General features: G+C 40.4%; 2 protein-coding genes across 2 annotated transcripts; both read left to right on the forward strand.

The window, feature by feature from the left end:
• Positions 1–408: 408 nt before the first annotated feature.
• Positions 409–12,357, forward strand: aldoc (aldolase, fructose-bisphosphate C). The gene is made up of 9 exons (XM_022762348.1): positions 409–511; positions 7,827–7,943; positions 8,577–8,788; positions 9,362–9,416; positions 9,521–9,681; positions 9,797–9,880; positions 10,014–10,188; positions 10,851–11,050; positions 11,175–12,357. The coding sequence occupies exons 2-9, from the start codon at positions 7,832–7,834 to the stop codon at positions 11,265–11,267; spliced, it is 1,092 nt and encodes a 363-aa protein (XP_022618069.1). The 5' UTR covers positions 409–511; positions 7,827–7,831; the 3' UTR covers positions 11,268–12,357.
• An 855-nt stretch (positions 12,358–13,212) lies between these two features.
• pigs (phosphatidylinositol glycan anchor biosynthesis class S) lies at positions 13,213–20,440 on the forward strand. The gene is made up of 13 exons (XM_022762681.1): positions 13,213–13,313; positions 14,342–14,484; positions 15,906–16,045; positions 16,167–16,278; positions 16,371–16,460; positions 16,571–16,662; positions 17,050–17,290; positions 17,408–17,550; positions 17,645–17,759; positions 17,895–18,040; positions 18,204–18,304; positions 18,383–18,593; positions 19,727–20,440. Exons 1-13 carry the CDS (start codon positions 13,213–13,215, stop codon positions 20,003–20,005), a joined length of 1,914 nt encoding a protein of 637 aa, XP_022618402.1. The 3' UTR covers positions 20,006–20,440.
• Positions 20,441–20,589: the final 149 nt, after the last annotated feature.

Here is a 20,589-nt window from a genome sequence, read left to right on the forward strand (position 1 = left end):
TGTATAAAGAATTTTGCAAATAAAACATAAAAAGTTGACAACATTGCCGTAGCAACAAATAACATCTGTAACAATGAGTAACATTGGCAGTGAAAAAATAAATGGAAAGATGCTTCATCAGAACCTCAAAAAGAACAAGACTTAGCTACATCCACATATATTTACTTTATTAAGAATACAAAACTTTGTCTCTCAGAGTAATTTTGTTTGACTTTGTTTTATATTGATGCCCTTCAAAAGAAATGCAGGTGGTCAATGTAAGGTCCTTCTGCCACCATAAAATGACTGAAAAGTCAGTACTCGTGCTCTTGTCTAACGGCTGTGACGTTGTCCGGCGCATGTGCATTAGCACTTCAGCGTCGTCGCGTCACGTGACGCAGTGGCGTGAGCTCCGCCCAGTCTCCAGGCTCTTGTAAAGGGTCACGTTGCGCTGCAGCAGTGACACAGGAGACTGTTCCGCATCCTCCGCACACGGTTCACCTGCTCTCTACGCTCAGACACCCATCAGCAGGTAAGAACAACACTCATCTGATCAACACGACAGCTGCACACACTCTCCATCTGTTACGGATTTTGGACAGATGATGTTAATAATGATAATGATGATGATGATGATGATGTTCTGCACCACCTAAACCTAACTTCATCTTCCTCGCTTGTTACTCGTGAATTAATAGCTATACTGAGACCGTGTGCCACTAAATGGCGTCATCTCCTTTGACAGAAAATTATTACAACTCTTCATATCTTGTTTTAGTGTTGCGCATTTCAGCACATCATCGAAATACGCAACAGGAAGAGCGTAGAAAAAATGACCTTCAAAGAGGAGCCTGTTGCGTCTGCTCTCTCTCTCTCTCTCTCTCTTAAAAATACACGACAAACCCTCCTGTTTTATATGTTTTAACTGTAAAATAAATCGTGGTTTTTAATCCAGAGGGCAGCAGTGGTGGGTGAGGAGGGAGGGCGGCGGTGGCCTGTCAGTGTGTATCTGTGCCAGAGCACGTAGACCTCCTCTGCTGTGATGGGAGGAGGATGTACATAATTCCCATTAGTGGTCAAGAGCTTCTGAACCATAGTGTATGTGTAATTCATTCAAAGAAATATATATGGAGCTGCAGCACATATTTGTACAAGCATTTAAAGATATTTGATTAAGTTTAGTTTTCACTGTAGAGCTGAAATGATTAGTCTATTAATCAATGAGCAACGATTCTGATTCATCCCGTCATTTTTAAATCATTTGTAAGCAAAAAAAAACAACAACAAATTCTTTTGTTTCAGCTTCTCCTGTCAATATTTGCTCAGTTTTTTAGTCTTCTATTACTATAACTAAATATCAGAAAAATAAGCAATTGAAGTTCCTCAGCTTCGACTGACTGATGTTTTCTGACATTTTATAGATTAAACAGTTAATAAACGAGTCTAGAAAAATATCTGCATAATAATCAATAATGGAGATTATAGTTAGTTCCAGACCTAAAAAATAAGAGTATATATGAGAGCTGCAACAAACTATTATTATCACTGACATTAATCTTCTTGATGAATTGTTTTTTGGATGCAAAATGTCAGAAAAGAAGTGAAAAAAGTCCAAATCCCAAAGATACTCAGTTCGCCATCGAAGAAGGCAAAAAAAACACAGAAAATATTCACATCTGAGAGGCTGGAGGCATTTATGTTTAAAAGATCAACTGGATATCAGTTTCTATAAATTTTTCTGTCGATCATCTAATTGATTAATTGACTTCCTGTTTCAGCTCTAGAGTATATGTAGATATGTGTAGTGTATATCAATAATATATATGGGGCGTCATATACACCTATTTGTGTATTAGCTATTTGTACACACAACACAAATACAACACAGTCAGACTTGGTGTAAAGCTCAGTAGCACAACACTAGAACGTAGGGTACAGAACATTTTGATTTAGCATAATGTTAATTGCGGATAGTTTTCAGTTAGGTCTCAACAGATTGTGTCGTAATCACATCTTCGTCTTTGTTGTTTCTTTAACATTTATCATCTGTTTTCTCTCCATGGAAATGAAAAGTGTATTAAAATACAAACTGAAACTGAAAAAAATAGAGTTTAGTTTAGCGGCGTTTGAGAGAGAAACGTCACTTCGTGTAATCTGCACATTCTCACCACCAGTATCAACCTCTCTCTGAACTGCAATGCACACAGCTGTGACGTCTGCCATCGGCTCTTGTATCAGAGAGCTGCATGGGAAACAGTGCTCCTGCTAGCGCTGCTGGATCAAGGCCTGAAGATAGAAACAGCCCAAACACAGGGACGTGCATCATTGCCAAGGCCAGCAGCCCGTCTGGTAACAAAACGCAGCACAGCAAGCAGGCTTTTTACTTTTGAATAGTGCTGCCCCCCCCCCAAGGAGCCATTTCACCTCCTTAAAGCTCATGCAGCTTGCAATGTAGAGACAATAACAAGGTGGGTAACTTTTTATGTGGAGGTGATGATACAGACGATCCCCTATCCTCTCCTTACATGCCTACTATACTATATGATATTAACTATCAGTAATTGTTATAACTGCAATGCCAGCCTGAGTTTAGGTAGATATACTCAGTTAACCCCCACTGAGTCCCTGCCTGCAGCTGTATGAATACTACGCAGTATAGTTTGCAAGCTTCAAACGTCTTGTAGTTTAATGCTTGCACCGATGCTTCAAAAAAGACCAGCTGCAGCACGATTGCTAGAGATGCACAGTAGATGTCCACTCTGGACTGAGTCTGATGTTTATGTATTTGTGATTTCTTAACTGCATCCTGGGCAGGTAAGTGAGCCCGAGCAGCAGCAGTCTGGTCTGGTCTGACCCTGTCCTTTCTAAGGTGAAAGCTTAAAGTAGACAGAAGCATCAGATACATGGTGGCTGAGCTGAAAATGAGTTTCAGACTGGGAATACATGTGTATTAATTCCTCTGATTTGTCTTAACTAGGGTCTTATTAAACTTAAGTTAAATTGTTGTATCATACTTGTGTCTATGGATGGTGAAAATGGGAATTTAAATGTGAATTCATGTCATTTTATCCCTCTGAATGCATGTCTGTGAGTCTGGTCTGCAGTGTGATTACTGCTGGCTGCATAAGACTGATGTTCAATGACAGTATTACAGTGATCACAGTCTTAAGGCGTTCTGTGTGACGCCACAGTAGGGAGTTGGCCGTTGCATCTTGATGTCGCAGTGCAGAAATGGTATTTGTCTTGTTGAGGTCGACCACTGTGCAACAGGCTGGAATGAAAATCACAGAGATGAGGGAGAGAAGGTTAAGACGGCTAAACAATAATCTCAGCTGTCTCTCTATCATAGCTTTCACAAATCTCAGACGTCATCTTGTTAAAACATCCTGATTTTCATGGAAATTATTATATTAATTTATTGATTTTTTTTTTTTTTTAATGACCACCCTTAAAATATAATGCCTGTCATCATGGAGTGCATTTCAAAGCACAAGGTAACCCCAGTACACTTTGTCGCCAGCAGTGGTGTGAGTGTGTGTGTTGTGTGTGTGTGCATGTGCATTAGAAGATTGCTATCTCAAATCATGTCAAAGTGACATTTTTGCACCAGAGGGCATTTTTGTGGATAAGGAAGATTTTTTTTTTTGCCCTGGAGAAAGCAGAAACAGAAATTCCCTCATAGATAACAAGACGTTAATGGGCTACAAAAACAAGGTTAAAGTTTGTGTAACTTGCATTGTATATCACATTAGCCTACTATAGTATAGGATAATAATTGATTTCCAGGATCTGCCAGTGATGACGCCTGTTTATTTCACCTAAGTGCATTTCAGTCTGTTAACAGTAATTATGGGATGTACATTCATTCATTCAAAAAATAATGATTTAACCAAAGCAACATTTAATCAATATTTTTAACTGTTTTTACCAACCTAACTTGCACTGAATTATATAACATACCAGAACATGAAATCAACTTGACTTCAGGGTTTCCCCCACAGATAGTTGGTGAGCAGAAGTGGTAAGCGCTGCTGGAGCATCTCATCTCTTTATCAATGTAGTTGCAACATGATGGTTTAAACAGTCATCTCACTCATCAAATATGTGGCCTTTGCTGCGCCACTGTTCGATTTCCCCGAAAGTAATTAAACCTAATATTATATTTCCTAAAAATAGATTCCTTTGACATTAGCAGAGCTTCATCAAGGTTAGGGTTAGCGTTCACAATATTCATCTATAAAAACAACTGAACTTTTCAAGCTCAAATTATAAATCCAGTGTGATTTTTTTTTCTTTAATTTGTGGACATAATATTATCTAAATAACTGAAATGAGTTAACTCAAACACAGTCAGTTGCAGTTTGTAGCATTTTTGCTTTTATTCAGACTTTTGTATTGGGAAAACTGTAAATAACATTGGTCTTTGAGGACATGTCAGAGGGTCAGAGGGTCTGCTTCATTGACGCCTTTCATCAGGACTTTGAATAGATCAGCTGATCGTCCTCCTGAACCAGACAGGAGGGAAATCAAACTCTGTGATCAGACTGGGTGAACGTGTCAGTGCTGTTTTCCATCTGTCTGTACATTTATTCAATCAAACGAATGAAAGTTCGTGACCAGACAGTTTCATGGTTCCCAGCAGGCCTCTCAAAGCTGTCCACAGCCTGGAGTGGCCTTTTGATAAATTATGGTTAATTTTATGTTTTCCACACATCAAACCAGGGCAAGCACTGAAGCTTCTCCTCTTTGTAGATAAATTGAGGAAATGAAGTGTAGTGCAGAATACACAAATCATTGAAGACAGGAGCTGGCCAGACAGTATCTTTCTCAATCTCGCTTGATTTAAATCTTCCATATTGTTTACACTAACAAACGACTCCCTTGTTTCTAGTTTATCACATCTGTGGTGCTAGGGCATGAAGCAGGTGATAATTATTGAGTGTGTGGCATAACCTGGAGTTTCATGTTGTTTTTGTTCTTAAGGTCCCCATGGAGGAAAAGCTTCTCCTGGAGACATAATAAGGAGCAGACACTAAAATAGAAAACACAGATGTTACTGTCTCCTGGGTTTGTGGATAGCTCGTGACCAGAAAGTCTAACACTCAGCAACTCTGAGATGTCCTCTGGCACATTTGTTTGAAAAATATAATAATCAGGCTGAGACCAAGTAGGGATATGAGTCAGGCCAGACAGTGTACACACCTGACAGAATTTCAGATCAGAAAGCTTTAAATTTGTAGCATAGACATACAGAACTGTTATTCTGTGTATACAAAAACATATTATGTTCGCAGTAAGAGAACCAGACTTGTCCTATAGACCGGTTTCACCTGCATTTTGGTAAAACAACAGCGAAAAACTTACATCACTAGTAGTGACAAATACGACATCTCTTCTACCTGCAAAGCGCAAAGTGTTGAGGCTTATTGTCTGGATTGACAGAGGTGATGCTGCTTCTTCTGTGGTGGATTTGATCTCGTGTGATCATTGGTGTTTTAAATAGCTGTCCGTAATAGCTGCCACGACATCACAGTTTTGGTTCCGTCATCTTGTTTGGCTGTTTATCACACACCTACCAAATGACAGAATACTTCAGAGGTATAAAGGTGCATTGCCTAAGTGTGTATGTTTTTTACAGCGTACCTGCTCAACAGTGTGTTGCCACCAAACCGGCTCTGGGCTGATCATATGTCAGAGGCAGGTCACATGCGCACACTTTGTCCTTCAATGTCCTCTTTTCATACCTGCAGATGATTTAAAAAAAGAAACTATTCATGGCTTCATTGGGTTGTTCAGCTCGATATCCAGTTGTTTGACTCAATATGGCATTGAATTTAAACTTTGCATTGCCTTGCAAATTATTTTGCAATGTTTTCCCAACAGAAACCGACTGGGCCCAAAGTCAGTGAAAATGTATTGATGAAGCACGCAGGTGCTTCACAAAAGATAACAGATATTTGCTGAGCATGAGCTTTGTCTGGCTAACAGTGGAGCAGGGCTGTGCACATGCAAACATGCTCAAGTCCCACACATAATGCTGGCACCCTTGGGCTGGCCTCTATCAAGTGTAAATACTTTGTTTTATTCACTGGAGAGGTCTGCACACAGATTATACCCCTGGTCTAACTTTTCCCCCTCAGGGGAGGTTTTGTACCCTGCGGGCCTGGCCTCTTTAATTTCACCTGCATGTAGAATTTAACTTTCAGCAGTGAGCTGTGTTTGACATTTGTGTTGTGGTAACTACACACTGTTTTCATGGAGAGGCCTTTGTGTGTGTGCGTGCGCTCTAAAGGTTGTTATCTCATAGCTTTAAGCTGAGGATTAACATAGAGGATATAGGGTATGTCAGGCAGTGTCCTCCTACAACAAACTAGCCTCAGTTGGGAATTAAGCGGTCACATGAGTTTATTATGTAAAAGAATGTAAATTAGTATCTGAATAGGTTAACACTCATGGCCCATACTCTATAGCCACTTGTTATCTAATAAACCTGTTTTTTCTTTTGCATGGTTCAGATGAAAGTTGATGTGGGTTGTGTTAACAATTCTTTTTAGCCTTGTACTAAGATTTCTTCTTTGCAAGCAATAAACCAGACAAAGCTTTTCAGCCTAAAATGGTAGTTTAGTCTTAGTCTAGACTAAATTAGTTGTCTGCATTCACTGTGGTTGAACATTCATGTGAACTATAGCTGTTTGTGTCCGGTTCTCTTTCATTTCGGGCAGCAAATCTCAGTGCATCGAACACCTCCATACACAGCTGACTGGAGCTAACCTCTGCATTTGTCACTAAAGGGGCAGCCTCCATCCATCAAACAGGGTCGTCTACAGCTGATCCAATACTGTGGCATGTGCCGGAGAACTTGTGATGTCGAACAAAGCTATAACAGTGTCGCTGTGAGCTGGGGGCGGCTTGGCAACTGATGTAGTTGACAGGAAAGAGAAGTCACAGCTTGTTCCCTGGCACAGTCTGTATTAGTGGGAGCAATGCATTTTAGGGATGTCGGGAAAATGGGACTTTACAAATCCCATATGTGTTCATCTTATATGCATCTAGTGTGTATCATTCATAGGCAGCAGACATCAGGCAGCAGCACAGCAGGTTTGAAGGAAGCTAAATGGGGTGCTAAAAACCCGGAAGCAAGTCATGTCTTAATCAAGGCAAAGAAATAAAGGGCAGTTGTACGTGCATTGCACAAAGAGGGATATAATGACATTAGCGGAAACCAGGAGAAGGCAGAGTGTTGCTGAGGAGAGAGAAACAAGCCGTGATGCATCCAGTCCTGCAGCTATAATGAGGACTGGCAGCAGAATATACAGGAGCGTGGTTACATAACCGCTCCCTCTCTGTATTCTGCGCTTCAGAGGGGGGAGGGGAGGGGAGGGTTTATGTAACTGCTTATTTACGGCAGAGTGAAGAAGGGAATAGGGAACAACATAATCTGGTCTGTAGCGTGTTTGTGTGCTGCCACTAAACAGTTTCTGTATGACTGAGAACATACAGCATATTAAAGAGCCATTTGTTTTTTGTTTTTTTTAACACAGTCATATTCAACCTCAAATGCCAATGAGGAAGATTTATTTGGAGTCTACATAGCAGCTACATCTACTTTCTTTCTTTTTTTTTTTCTTCTGCTCACGGTCGTTTGTTTTATCACATTTCACACACACAGTTTTGTCATTTTCACCCATCTTCCTGCGCTCACTGAGAGGAACTCCGTTCTGCAGTGAGGTAGCCATGCTGTAGAGAATAGAGGGACATTAAATGAGGCCCCGTGCTGGGCAGTCGTCCAGGGCGACACAACAGAAAACAATCTGACCTCTCCATGCCTCTCTCTCTTTCTCTTTCAGCCAACATGACTCACCAGTATCCCGCACTGACTCCCGAGCAGAAGAAGGAGCTGCAGGACATCGCTCAGAGGATAGTAGCTCCAGGCAAAGGCATCCTTGCAGCCGATGAGTCCACCGGTATGTGCATGCGTGTGTATGTGTGTATATGTGTGTGTGTGTGGTCGCAAAAAGAAGTTGCACATGCTAGAGAATCAAAATGATAGATGGCAGAATCTGCCCTGCTGTCAGATACAGCAGGATCCCAATACTGGATTATCAATACAGGATTATCTGTCATGTTAATCATTTTGAAACCTGGCAAATCATTATAATCTTTATGATCCCGTTGCACCAAACCTTTTACATAGCACTCATAAAGCAAGATATGTCAGGATTTAGGAAAACTACCCTGTTGCATACATACAGGCTTAATTAAATATTGGTCTCACAGAATCACAATAAAACTGGGAGTAGATTCGACTGAAGTAATTTGAAAATCCATTTCATGTACCATCCACTTCAGTTGACTCAGTGATTTCATACTTGTGTAGGTTTTTGACCTGAACAAAACCTGGACGTTTAAATTGTATTTTATGGTCTCATGCATTACACACTGAAAAACATTTACACCTGAATAAATAGCCTTTTTATTCTAAAAAATGGAAGATGTGTCAAAGCCTGATGAATTAACTGTGTAGTTATGTACACGTGAATGAGGTCTGTCTTCATTTGAGCATGTATGAATTAATTATGTGCGCGTGCTGTTTGCAGGCAGCATGGCAAAGCGCTTGAACCCCATCGGGGTTGAGAACACAGAGGAGAACAGGCGCCGCTACCGCCAGCTGCTCTTCACAGCCGACCAGCGCATCGACAGCTGTATCGGAGGGGTCATCTTCTTCCATGAAACCCTCTACCAGAACACAGACGATGGCACTTCCTTCTCCAAGCTCATCAAAGACCGCGGCATTGTCGTTGGCATCAAGGTAAACAATTCTTCAAGTTGCAACTAAAGAGTAGACCTCCTCAGTTGAGAAATAGTGGGTTTCCAGTCTTGTAGTCTGTTTACATAAGCGTCTTCATCTTACTGAAGACAAAAACCTTCCATCTCATCAACCAGCAATTGGCTGTTTTTTTGTTTTTTTTTACATGGTGTGTCGTTCTCGACCTCAGTCTCCTTAAACATAAAAACTTGAGTCTGGGATTCTCTGCCTTATTTGGTAGCTGTTTGCTTTGGCTCTGAATGTCCCCACATCCACAGTGTTGATATTATACTACAGCCAAGTGTTTTCAGTTCAGTGGGCAAAAAGGACAGTGCTCATCTGTAAAAACTGGAAAGGCTCCTACACTGTATGTGAAAACACAGACTCACTGTCAGCATGTTTAGATACACACAGACCCACCCCACAACAGCAGATCAGGTTGTGAGAACAAACTGGGTGAAAGAGTTTTCAGGTCCTGTGTTCAGGAAAGTTGTATTGAGTCGTAAGAGTCAAATTTAATGGGATTTTGTATCACATTGACAACATTATTTACAATTTCTGTTTCTGTCTCTACAGGTGGACAAAGGTGTCGTGCCCCTCGCTGGAACGAACGGAGAGACCACCACTCAGGGTAGGAAGCATTAGGAACATATTCTCAAAACCTCACACATTATAAACCCCCCCCCTGCTGCTGTGTTTCTGATTGACGGTTCTGTGTCACGTATGGGACCGTAGGTCTGGATGGGCTGTCTGAGCGCTGTGCGCAGTACAAGAAGGACGGTGCAGACTTCGCCAAGTGGCGCTGTGTGCTGAAGATCAGCGACACCACGCCGTCTGAGCTGGCCATCTTTGAGAATGCTAATGTGCTGGCACGATATGCTAGCATTTGCCAGCAGGTTGGTGTGAGATTACATACCATGTCATTTAGTTTGGTTAAAGATATATTAGCTCAGTTTTTTAAAGCGATCCCCTTTAAGTTGCTTTAAACTTATACTTTGTAATGTATCCTAGAATGGTATTGTTCCTATTGTGGAGCCCGAGATCCTTCCTGATGGAGACCATGACCTGAAACGTTGCCAGTATGTCACCGAGAAGGTAATTTGCTGAGGAATATATAAATATATATAACACAAACCACTGTATATGTCTTGTAGAATGTTTAATTTGCTACATATATGCTGTCACTGTCTTTTGACTTTCCGTATATATGTTTTTCTTCTGCTGCTAGGTCCTAGCTGCATGTTACAAGGCTCTGTCAGACCACCATGTGTACCTGGAAGGGACACTGCTGAAACCCAACATGGTCACAGCCGGACACTCCTGCCCCACCAAGTACAGCGGCGAGGAAATCGCCATGGCTACTGTCACTGCTCTGCGCCGCACTGTGCCTCCTGCTGTCCCAGGTCAGAGGCAGTGATATGTGAAATAGCAAAGTTTTCAAGATTTACCAAATTTATAGACAACTAGGATTAAAGTGTGTAATAATTTCTATTGATTCTCAAAAGTCTGAGACTTTTTACACATCATCTACTTGTATGCCATGTAAGTGTAAAGATGTCTTATATTAAGCCAGATCTCCAGTCTGTGGTAATACATTTTGACACAAGGAACAATATATGCCTGAAAACTACTAAATCACTATTTAAAATGCATAATGCTACAGTATTATAATGTATTTAATGGTAATATTTTTGGAATGTTATGCTAATTTTAGGTGAATTAGAGACAAAGTTTTGAGAATGTTGTTTTTGCATGATAAGCTGACATGTTGTGCTCTGACTAAAGGACTTGTCAACTGTGTTAGCTTAGCATTTATTTAGTTAATTAATTCAAAGTGTAACAATTGAATGCTGCCTCTAGTTTACCTATAAATAGTGCCAAATTACCGTTATTTTCTGGAAAATTACCCATAAAATGCAGCATCACCACATATGCATGCATGTATTGCAATAATATATGTATTGCAATATACTGCCACATGAGTTCACACTCTGATAGAGAGAGTTGAAACACTTAAATGTTTTATTGAAATCTGGTTTGAGCAGTTTTCTGTCTTTTTTCTCAGGAGTGACCTTCTTGTCAGGCGGCCAGTCCGAAGAGGAGGCCAGCGTGAACCTCAATGCCATGAACAACTGTTCACTCGCCAGGCCCTGGGCCCTGACTTTCTCCTACGGCCGTGCCCTGCAGGCCTCTGCCCTGAACGCGTGGAGAGGAGAGCTGAACAACGAGAAGGCTGCAACCGAGGAGTTCATCAAACGTGCTGAGGTCAGACAAAAACCGTCAACGGGCATCAGATCAAATCCTCGCAGAGTAAAAGGAGTCTGAAACTGAAACTTCCTTCGTGCAATATTCTTAATTATTCTTTTTTTTCTGCTTTTGTCTTCTTCAGGCAAACAGCCAGGCTGCACTCGGCAAGTACGAGTCTTCTGGAACTGCTGGCGCCGCAGGAAAATCTCTCTACGTGGCTAATCACGCCTACTAAACATCAAACCACCACATACTGTTGTGGCCTAGTTATAGTCTTATATCTGCTCTGCTATTCCCCCTCACGCATCCATCAATCACAGGCCTGCGCTGTCTACTGTACTTTAGAGTTGTCTAGTTATTTAAAATAACATAATTAGATATGTGTATTTAAAAACATAACACGAAATACTAAAGGGAACAGTCTTGGATTTTTTTTATCTAATTGATCAAACACTTTTGAAACAATTTATGGAAGTGGACAACTCTTTTATTCCATGTCAAGCTGTCTGTTTGTAACAGTTATTGAGCTCAGAAATGAGCAGGATCAAGATAATCAGTCAGTATTCAATTCATGCCTCACCTTAACCGCACCTGTCTCCACACTCGGTACTTTCTCCATTTATCCCCCACATGGCAAATCTTTAGCCACTCCCAAGCAGGGCAGATCAGCTTGTGTGTATCTGTGTTTCGCTTCTGTCAGAGCAAAGTGTTGGCTCATCCTAAAAACACCCTCCCTGACAGTGGGACCAACTGATTATTAGTGGCATCAGTACATGGGACAAGACGAAAAGACAAACCGTGTGAAGACTTTTCAGACCGAGTTGATCTTTCGAGCGACTGTCCACAAGTGTGGAGTGCTGGTTGTACTTTCAGACAGCTGTAGCTCCAGCAGAGAGGCACACTTTAACAAACCATTATACACCAGGATTCATCCTAATGATTCATCCTAACCTTTCTGTTCTCACACTTCTAATCACCACTAATCAGAGGAACGTCTCGTCTTGTCATCTTGTCTATTCTAAGTATAACATTAGCTTTAAATTACATACAGTAATTAATGTATTCAGTTGTGTGAAGGTGTCGATATTATGTGATGCTTGTGTGTCATGGCCACTCCTGATTCCCCCAGCCCGCCCCACGGGAAGACAAGATGATTTCCATTGACGTACCCAAAAAGTGGACCAATTCGTGGGGTTAGCGGCGGGGGGAAACAGTCACTGCTGTGTTGGAATACTGTGACGTTTGTGATGTTAATATTGTTCTTGAAGCACTTGGTGTGTCAAATAGTGGAGAAAAATAAACTAAAATAAACTTTAAAAAAAGTAGCAGGGATCTCTTTGTGTGATGTTCTACCTCCTACGCTTATGGTGTCTTTTGGATGCAATTTTATACTGCAGTGGGACCATATTATACAGTGATGTAAGCCCAGCTACAGTTTCAGTCAGTGGTGGAAAGTAATTGACTCAAGTAATAAATTGAGTATTGGAGTATTTCCTTTTTTAATGCTACTCACATCTTCTCCTCCACCACATTTCAGCTATGTTTGAATACAGTGTATTTTTTAAAGCATTGACTGGTTGCCAGCCTTTTTGATTTGAGCCCTTTACCAAAAAAAAAAAGAAAGAAAATGTCTGTTTAGGCCCCTTGTTGTGTTTCAGATGTCTGTGAGCTGTTAGCACTTCTACCCAAGACGCATTCGTTCTGAAAAATCTGTGAAGGTTTCATTCAAAAAACTCTTTAAGACCAAAATAACTGTTTCAGACCAAGACATATAAAATTGTTCTTTATTTATAAAAGCAAAGATTATAGAATAGTCCAGAAATTAGTCCAAATTTTTTGTGAGAATTTAGGATATTCTTTCCTCTCCTATTAATCATCTCACCCCTAAGATTTATCTTGTGATCCTTTGGAGGGTTACGACCCACAGGTTAGGAACCACTGGACTAAATTGCTTAATTGTATATGAAGTAGTTAAGATGAGCTCCACCCCAACCTACTACAACAGTGAAATACTTAAGCATTGATGCATCAGTACTAACAGTTTGATATTGTCATATATAATCTTATACATCAGCCACAAGTATTAATGTTCTGTCGAACACATACTTTGATACTGCAAGTTTTGCTTGTGTGCTTCTGTGGGATTTTAAATGCAGGGCTTTTAATTGTAATGGGGTGTAATGGGGTGTAATGGGCTATCACTTTGCCACCCCGGTTTCCTGGATGCTCAGGAGCTGCCAGGAAACAGCTCCTGGATGCTCAGGAGCTGCCCAGAAACAGAGTAGAGCTTCCAGTTCACTGAGCTACTTACATACATCTATGATAACAATAGAGTAACATACTAATATAACACTGACCAAGGCCATTCTGGATAAGGAGTAGCCAGTACATTATGCTGGTAATATATCTATACTTTTGCTTAAATAAAAATAAATTTGAAAGCATTGAAATTTTACTTATGGAGTATTTTTATAGTGTGGTACTGCTACTTTAATGATTTAAATACATTGGGTTACAACATATATAGCTATAGTTTTTAAGCTATTTAGCTAAAGTGGTAAAGCTATTTAGCTAAAGCTAATGTGGTGAAGCTATTTAAGTAAAGCTAAAGTGGTGAATAATCGAAAAGCCTTCACAAGCAGTACGCTAATACAAGCCAGCAAAATCTTACAACCTCACTTTCACAACTTCACAACTTCATGTCACTTGAATAGAACAGAGCCATTAATAATGTAATAATAAGTAACACATGCTCTTCCTTCTATGACAGGTCTAAATGTCTGCTGTGATAAAGGCCTGATGATATTGTCGTGTTGATTCAACTCAGTAGCAGGCCTTCCTTTTGAGGCAGAATTTTGTGGCTTTGTCTTGAATTACCCTGTGTTGTAAGGTGCTTGTTACATTTTTGCTCCTTCACATATGCAAACAAGGTGGACAAATTAATAGAAACACTGCTCTATATAATGCAGGCTAATATCACCACTAAACCCCGTGTATGTAGTCTTGATAATGTGACATTGTGTTAGTTTTGGCTTGCGTGTTTCTATTTACTTTTTTAAAACTCTATTCGTGCATTTATATTTTTTCCATTAAAAGCTCTTTAGCTTAATGTAAATAATGTTAATTTTACCAGAGGCTGAGGCCACCACAAGGGGCGCTGGTTGAGGGAATGTCTTCACATTGTGTTTGTGCGTTTAATATTCTCACCGGGTGAGCCAAAGGTTATTGTCTCAAAACAACATATACCGTCTTGTCTTCTCGGGTTTGGGACGGACAGACTGATTTATAATAATGTTCGTCTAATTGTAGCCACATATATGGATTACGACTTATTTTTATTTTAACAGTCACGCGTTTTTTTAATGTAGGTCATGTGACTTACAACTGGCTGTGCTGCATTAACAAACGCACCACATCCAGTTCATTGACTGAAATGGCTACCACGGAAGTAGGTGAGTAGATTCATAACTGAATTCTGTGTACATTGTTTCCTTTTTACAAAGAGGCAGGAGTTACACCAGCTCACAGCAGTTTGTTGGAGCGTATTAAACACTTACAACAGTCGTAACGACCCTGGTATGTGGCGGCTGTTTTCTCCATGTTATGACACTCTGAAGCTAACTGCTAACTAGCCACACAAGCAGCTGCAGCAGTGATGCCCCTCCTATTGCCACTGAAGACACTGCAAGCAAACCTGCAGGTGTTTGCCACTTCATGTGCTTTGTTTTCATTATTTATATTTTACTCCATAATTAACTACAATATTAAAGTTAATAAATTACCCCAAGGCAGAGAGAAACTGTATTTAAAGGTTTAAAACTAAACCAGGTCTTGCAGCCATTTCCCGTACGTTGACCAATTATTGTTTTCTCTATAAGACTTTACATGTTTACATCGTAAAACTTAAAAAAGTCTTTAGTGTCATACGTGTTATAATAAGTGCAGCATCCAGCTCAGTCTCATGGAATAAAGAGATTGAGCTAAACATTAAAACAGTCGTGTCCGTTGAGGTTTCATTGAGGGCAAACAATTTGGATAAAATCATCTGTCATGGCATATGTATTTGTAATGTCAATATATGATATATATATAAAATATGAATTTCCCCTAGGGGATAAATAAAGTATGTGTCTATCTAACTATCTAGATGTGATGATGATTCAGTAACTTTTACACTGTGTAAAATAACTTTCTTTCCTAATCTAGTGACAAATCACGGTATTTGTGACATTATTGCAATGAACATTTACAAATCCATTATTGCCATCAAACAGTCCTGCTCATTGATTTGCAAAAAATCTGTCAGCCCCAACCAATCTGGCCAGTCCCCTGTGACCTCTCTCATCAACAATGGGTCCACAGAGCTGCTGCTCACTGGATATTTTCAGTTTTTTAAACTCTAGAGACTGTTGTGCGTGAAAATCCCAGGAGATCAGCAGTTTCAGAAATACTCAAACCAGTGTGTCTGGCACCAACAATCATGCTGCACTCAAAGTCACAGAGATCACATTTTTTCCCTGTTCTGATGTTTATGTGAACATTAACCGAAGCTTCTGACCTGTATCTGCATGATTTTAATCATTGCACTGCTGCCATATGATCGGCTGCTTGGACAATTACATGAAAAAGCAGGTGTATAGGTGTTCCTAATAAAGTGCTCAGTGAGTGTATGATAGTAAATTAAATATGTTTTGGTTTTGGACTGTTAGCTGAACAAAACCAAGCAGTTTGTCAGAACAGCACTTCTCTCTGCTCTGGGAAGTTTGAATGATTAATCAAGAAAGTTTATATTAATCACTAATGACAATAATCATTAGATGCAACCCTGTTCATATTATTCTCATTTTTCTGCCTGTATTTGTGTGTCTCTCAGAGCGTAGACGAGGCCAGCTTGCTGCTCTGTCCATAGCAGCGGTGGTCATCATTGTGGGAGTCCCTCTGTGGTGGCGAACAACTGAAACGTACCGCGCGTGGTTGCCTGTCAGTCAGATAAACGAGTTAGCTAAGCTGCAGGTTTGTTTGTGCCTCAATTAATTAATCCCTCATTTTGTGGCCAATCATCTTCCATGTGTAAAACTCCTGTACCCTTTCAGAAACGTCTGTCTCTTTATTTCTTTTTCTTCTTTTTTTGTAGCTACATTTGAGTGGTGATGTGGAGGTTGTGTTTGCCCGTGGCACTGTGACACCAGAACAGCAGAAGAAGGTCCCGCTGACACAGGCACAGGATGAGGAGCACAGAGTAGATGGTGATTTATTAATGCTGTTTGTGATCTTAGATGAAGATATAATATGACGACTGCAAGTTCATTTTTTTCGTCTCAAATTAATTTGTTTCCAGAGGATACAGCTTTGAGGTACAGGTATGAGACAAGGTACCGCACAGCTACAGTCATGGAGGAGGACTCCCTGAACCAGCCCACTGCTGCAGGTGAGATGCTGTTTGCCTGTCGGATCAGCTCTTCACATGCAAACATTTTGTCATTTCAGTGAGACCACATGTAGTAATTTCTGTCCGTCTCTCTTGTTGTCCGTCTATAGAAGCAGATCTGTCTCTGCACACACTCAGTGAGAGTCCGTGTGGTTCTTTGGTTGTGTATGTGATCCCAGAGTCATCTTCACTGCTGCCTCAGGTTAAAACACTCTATATTTTATTTTTTCCTATCTTTTTTCTATATTTTTGTAATGAGCCATGTTTGGTTACCCATCCTGTTCTTTTTATTTCCTTTGTTTTTCAACAGTGTGTATATGTTTAAATGTTAAAGGGTTAATTAATGTGTGTAGTTTTATGCTTTGATGAATGGCTAAATTAGCTTTTGTGAAATACATTCATGGATCTGTGAAGTCAAGTAGCATTTCCACTGAAAAAAAGATGAATATAGACTGTTATTACTGCTTAATTTCTAAATACAGTACCTTCTCTATTGCTTGCAAACAGAATTATGAGTCATTTGAGTCACTCTGGATAAGTAGAGGATAATACATCACTAAATACCTACCTGTACCTTCATGCCTCTCAGGATGTGGACGTTTATATCGGTCAGAGACGGACAGCATTGCTGCGCATTGGTCCGCAGATGAGAGTGGGCAAGACTCTGGAGCAACTGCTGGCTCACTTGGAGCCTCGGATTAAGCAGGTGCTGCAGGTGATGTCTTTTAGCCACACTGACATCACTGCTGCACTCAGCGACAGAGTCCGTCTCAGCCCTGGCAACAAGGAGAGCATCGCAGACAGTATGAGAGCCTTTAAATCCAGCCCGGGTTGGTATTTGTTTCAGGACAGCCATAAAGTCGATCATGTTAATTTCTGCTGTGGTCAGTATACACTTTAACTCTGTAAACCCTTTCCTTCTGTTCTCTGCTAATTCTTCTCTGTAGGTTATGAAATAACGTTCAGTCTGTTGAACCCAGACCCGAAGTCTCACCGGCTACACTGGGACATAGAAGGTGCCGTGCAGACCTACATCCGACCTTTGCTTACAAAACTGTCCCCTGTAGCCAACTTTAGCATTGACTCTCAGGTACAGTGTGTGCAAGTGTGTGTATGTGCAGCACCCACGTCACAATGACAAAATGCTCAGCCACTGTGTGTTGATGCGCTTATTCCCCTTACAGACCTTACACTATGCCGTGCTTGGTGTCAACCCTCGCTTTGACAGCAGCCGCAGCTACTACACACTCAACGCTGACAGCCTCGCACATGTCATCAACCCTGTGGAGGCTAGACTTGGTAAAAGTGTTTGCAAAAAGGAGAAACATTACGTAGTTTGTTCTGGTGTATTTATATACATATCTATATCTATATAGATATAGATATGTATATATAGATATGTGTAGTAACTGTTTTTTTTCATCTTTCTTTCAGGCTCTAATGCTGCATCTTCCAACCCGGTGTTGAATTTTCTTCTGTATGTACCAGATGCACACCATTCACCCCTTTACATCCATGACCACAAGAAACAGGAAGTGCCTTCTAATGCATTTCACTCTCCTCGGTGGGGTGGAATTATGGTGAGATAATGTTATGGGCAACATTAGATGACAGTCTAAATATTGTGAGTAGTTATTGCTCATTGTTATGGGCATGTGGTATGAATTATGATTTGATCGCTGTATAGGAATGAGATTTTGCATTCACACTTTAACAAAAATCTCTTTATCCATGTGCTTGTAGGTTTATAATGTTAATGGTTTCTATGAACCAGAGACTATGTTCCCTGTTGACATCAACATCGACATGGCTAAAGTCATGGGAGTCTTCCTTGCACAGCTTCGGTAAATGAACACCCACAGTACACAGGTATTCCTTTTCCTGGAGACACAATATAACTTTGCTGTGCTGTCTCCTGTCAGACTGCTGCTGGGTGTGCAGTCGTCTTCCCCTCCCCCTGGCTTCCTGATGGCACCGTGTGGCAGTGCAGGACTAGCTGACTGGGAGCTGGATCGCCTCATGTGGAGTCGGAGTGTGGAAAATGTTGCAACAGCAACCACCACCATCACCTCACTGGCACAGCTGCTGGATCAGATAGGCAACATTGTTATCAATGACAACATTGCTGAACAGGTAAGATGCACACGCAGCTGCATTAATGTATGACTTACTTGGAAAAGATTATGGACAACCCTGTCGAACATATTCTGGTGTACTTTTAATCTGGGGGTTTTTGTCATTGTGTGGATTTGCACACCATGAGTCCATTTACCAGTCAAAAGCACACCCCTATTTATTTTAAGAAAGCACACTGTCAAACCAAATATAGTCTTTCTAGAAATAATGTATTAAAGAATTAAATGTAGGGGCATCGCAGACTAAAGTAATCTTTGACCTGTCTGGTTTCAGACCTATGAATTGGAACCCATACCTCAGATTTATTCAGTGATTCAAATAGTTCCGGGGTCTCAGTTACAACCACTGGACACACACAAAACTGGGCTTGAAAGATGCATACACCACTTCCTACAGAAAAGCTAAGATTTATGTATGAATGTGCAAACCACCTACAAACATTTTGGAGACTTTTTTTTGTACAAAATCGCTTCAGTGAATACATGACTGTGCTGTCAGGGGCATCAGGCACACAGAGCGTAATGGATGCACTACCAGGCTGCTACACAAACACTCTGCTTTCTTCAGGCACCTCATGCTAGCTACATACCTAGCTAGCACTAAAAAATAGCAACAAAATAGCAACAAAACACAGTGACAAGCATGGATGAGATTAACACAGCTTTAGAACTTGCTGTAAGTCTATTTATAGAAAGAATAACTCTAAAATCAACATTTTTATTTTATTTTTGGGCACATCATGGCTTTTATTTGAGTGACATTGCAGTTAGCGCCTTAATTCCCTGCATATTTCTTTAATCAGTGTGATAAACATTAAGTTGACTGCTACTGCAGCTTCCATCTTACCTTGAAAGGACATCAAAGGGAAGGATATGTATGCTACTGTTTGATTAAGGAAAAGAATAATAACTCCCTCTCTAAACAAGAAATTTAGGAACACAATGCCAGGCAGAATGAATGCAGTGACACAAAGTGGCAACTCAATTGAACATTGTCTATGAAAAAATTATAAGGATCATACAAATTGCATTGCCTAAATTTGTTATTTAAATGAACATTAAAGTACATTAATTACTACTCTGTGTTGCATTAGTTGTATCTAACCTGTAATTGTTGCTGTTGTCGCCCAGGTGTCCAGTGCTGTCACATCTCTGCAGCTGGCAGTGGCTGAGTTGGAGGCCGGGAACCTCGGCTTTGCTCTGCAGTACAGCAAAGAGGCCATCTTGGCGTCAGAGAGAGCATTCTTCGACCCTTCACTCCTCCACCTCCTCTACTTCCCCGATGACCAGAAATTTGCTATCTACATACCGCTCTTCCTGCCTATGTGTGTGCCCATTCTGCTGTCACTGCTCAAAATAGTGTCTGAGGCGAGACAGAAACGCAGAGAGAAACAAGCAAAGAAGGACTGAAAAAACACTCAAGAAGAAGAAGATGTGATGAACAACACATTATGAACAGACTGTTTTGCCTTGACATTTAGGTACAAAGGTGGTGTGAGGAAAGGCTCATTTGCAGCATTCAAGTGTGGGGTTTACAAATCAGTCATGTATGATTTTTTTTATTGTTTTGTGTGAGGAATTGTGTTTAGCATAAGATTTTAATGAAAGAATGCTGTGGCTGTCAGACACTGTACTGTTGAAAGCTTGAATTGTTGTAAATGTGTAAAAGTTTTATATTTGAATTCCACTTTATTCTATCCTAAGTTATTAACAAATAAAGACAAAGTTGTAACTATTTTTTTGTTTGTTTTTTTTGCTTTCTGACTGGCCTCTTTGGATCACACAAAATAAGACCAGATTTTAAATAAACATTACATAAATATGGGACCAGTGTCCAAAGCGATTTTTAATTGGTTTGTCTCACTGGACAAACTAAAGTACTTACTATTTTAATGTAGTAATGTAGTTAATGTAATGCAATCAGGATGCATTTGCGTTTACAATAAAGTTGCTACATGAAAACAGTTCTTAGCTATGTTGCTTTTTTGGAGAGT

This window comes from Seriola dumerili, unplaced genomic scaffold (assembly GCF_002260705.1).
Source record: "Seriola dumerili isolate Sdu_G_001 unplaced genomic scaffold, Sdu_1.0 BDQW01000449.1, whole genome shotgun sequence".
Classification (NCBI taxonomy): domain Eukaryota; kingdom Metazoa; phylum Chordata; class Actinopteri; order Carangiformes; family Carangidae; genus Seriola; species Seriola dumerili.

Bases quoted from the DNA above. Each gene is read 5' to 3' on its own strand.
- aldoc (XM_022762348.1), top strand. From the start codon at position 7,832: ATGACTCACCAGTATCCCGCACTGACTCCCGAGCAGAAGAAGGAGCTG. The intron at 8,789-9,361 runs GTAAACAATTCT...CTGTCTCTACAG, and splicing joins GCATTGTCGTTGGCATCAAG to GTGGACAAAGGTGTCGTGCC. The intron at 11,051-11,174 runs GTCAGACAAAAA...TGTCTTCTTCAG, and splicing joins AGTTCATCAAACGTGCTGAG to GCAAACAGCCAGGCTGCACT.
- pigs (XM_022762681.1), top strand. From the start codon at position 13,213: ATGGGGTGTAATGGGCTATCACTTTGCCACCCCGGTTTCCTGGATGCT. The intron at 16,046-16,166 runs GTTTGTTTGTGC...CTTTTTTTGTAG, and splicing joins ACGAGTTAGCTAAGCTGCAG to CTACATTTGAGTGGTGATGT. The intron at 16,461-16,570 runs GTGAGATGCTGT...GTCCGTCTATAG, and splicing joins GAACCAGCCCACTGCTGCAG to AAGCAGATCTGTCTCTGCAC.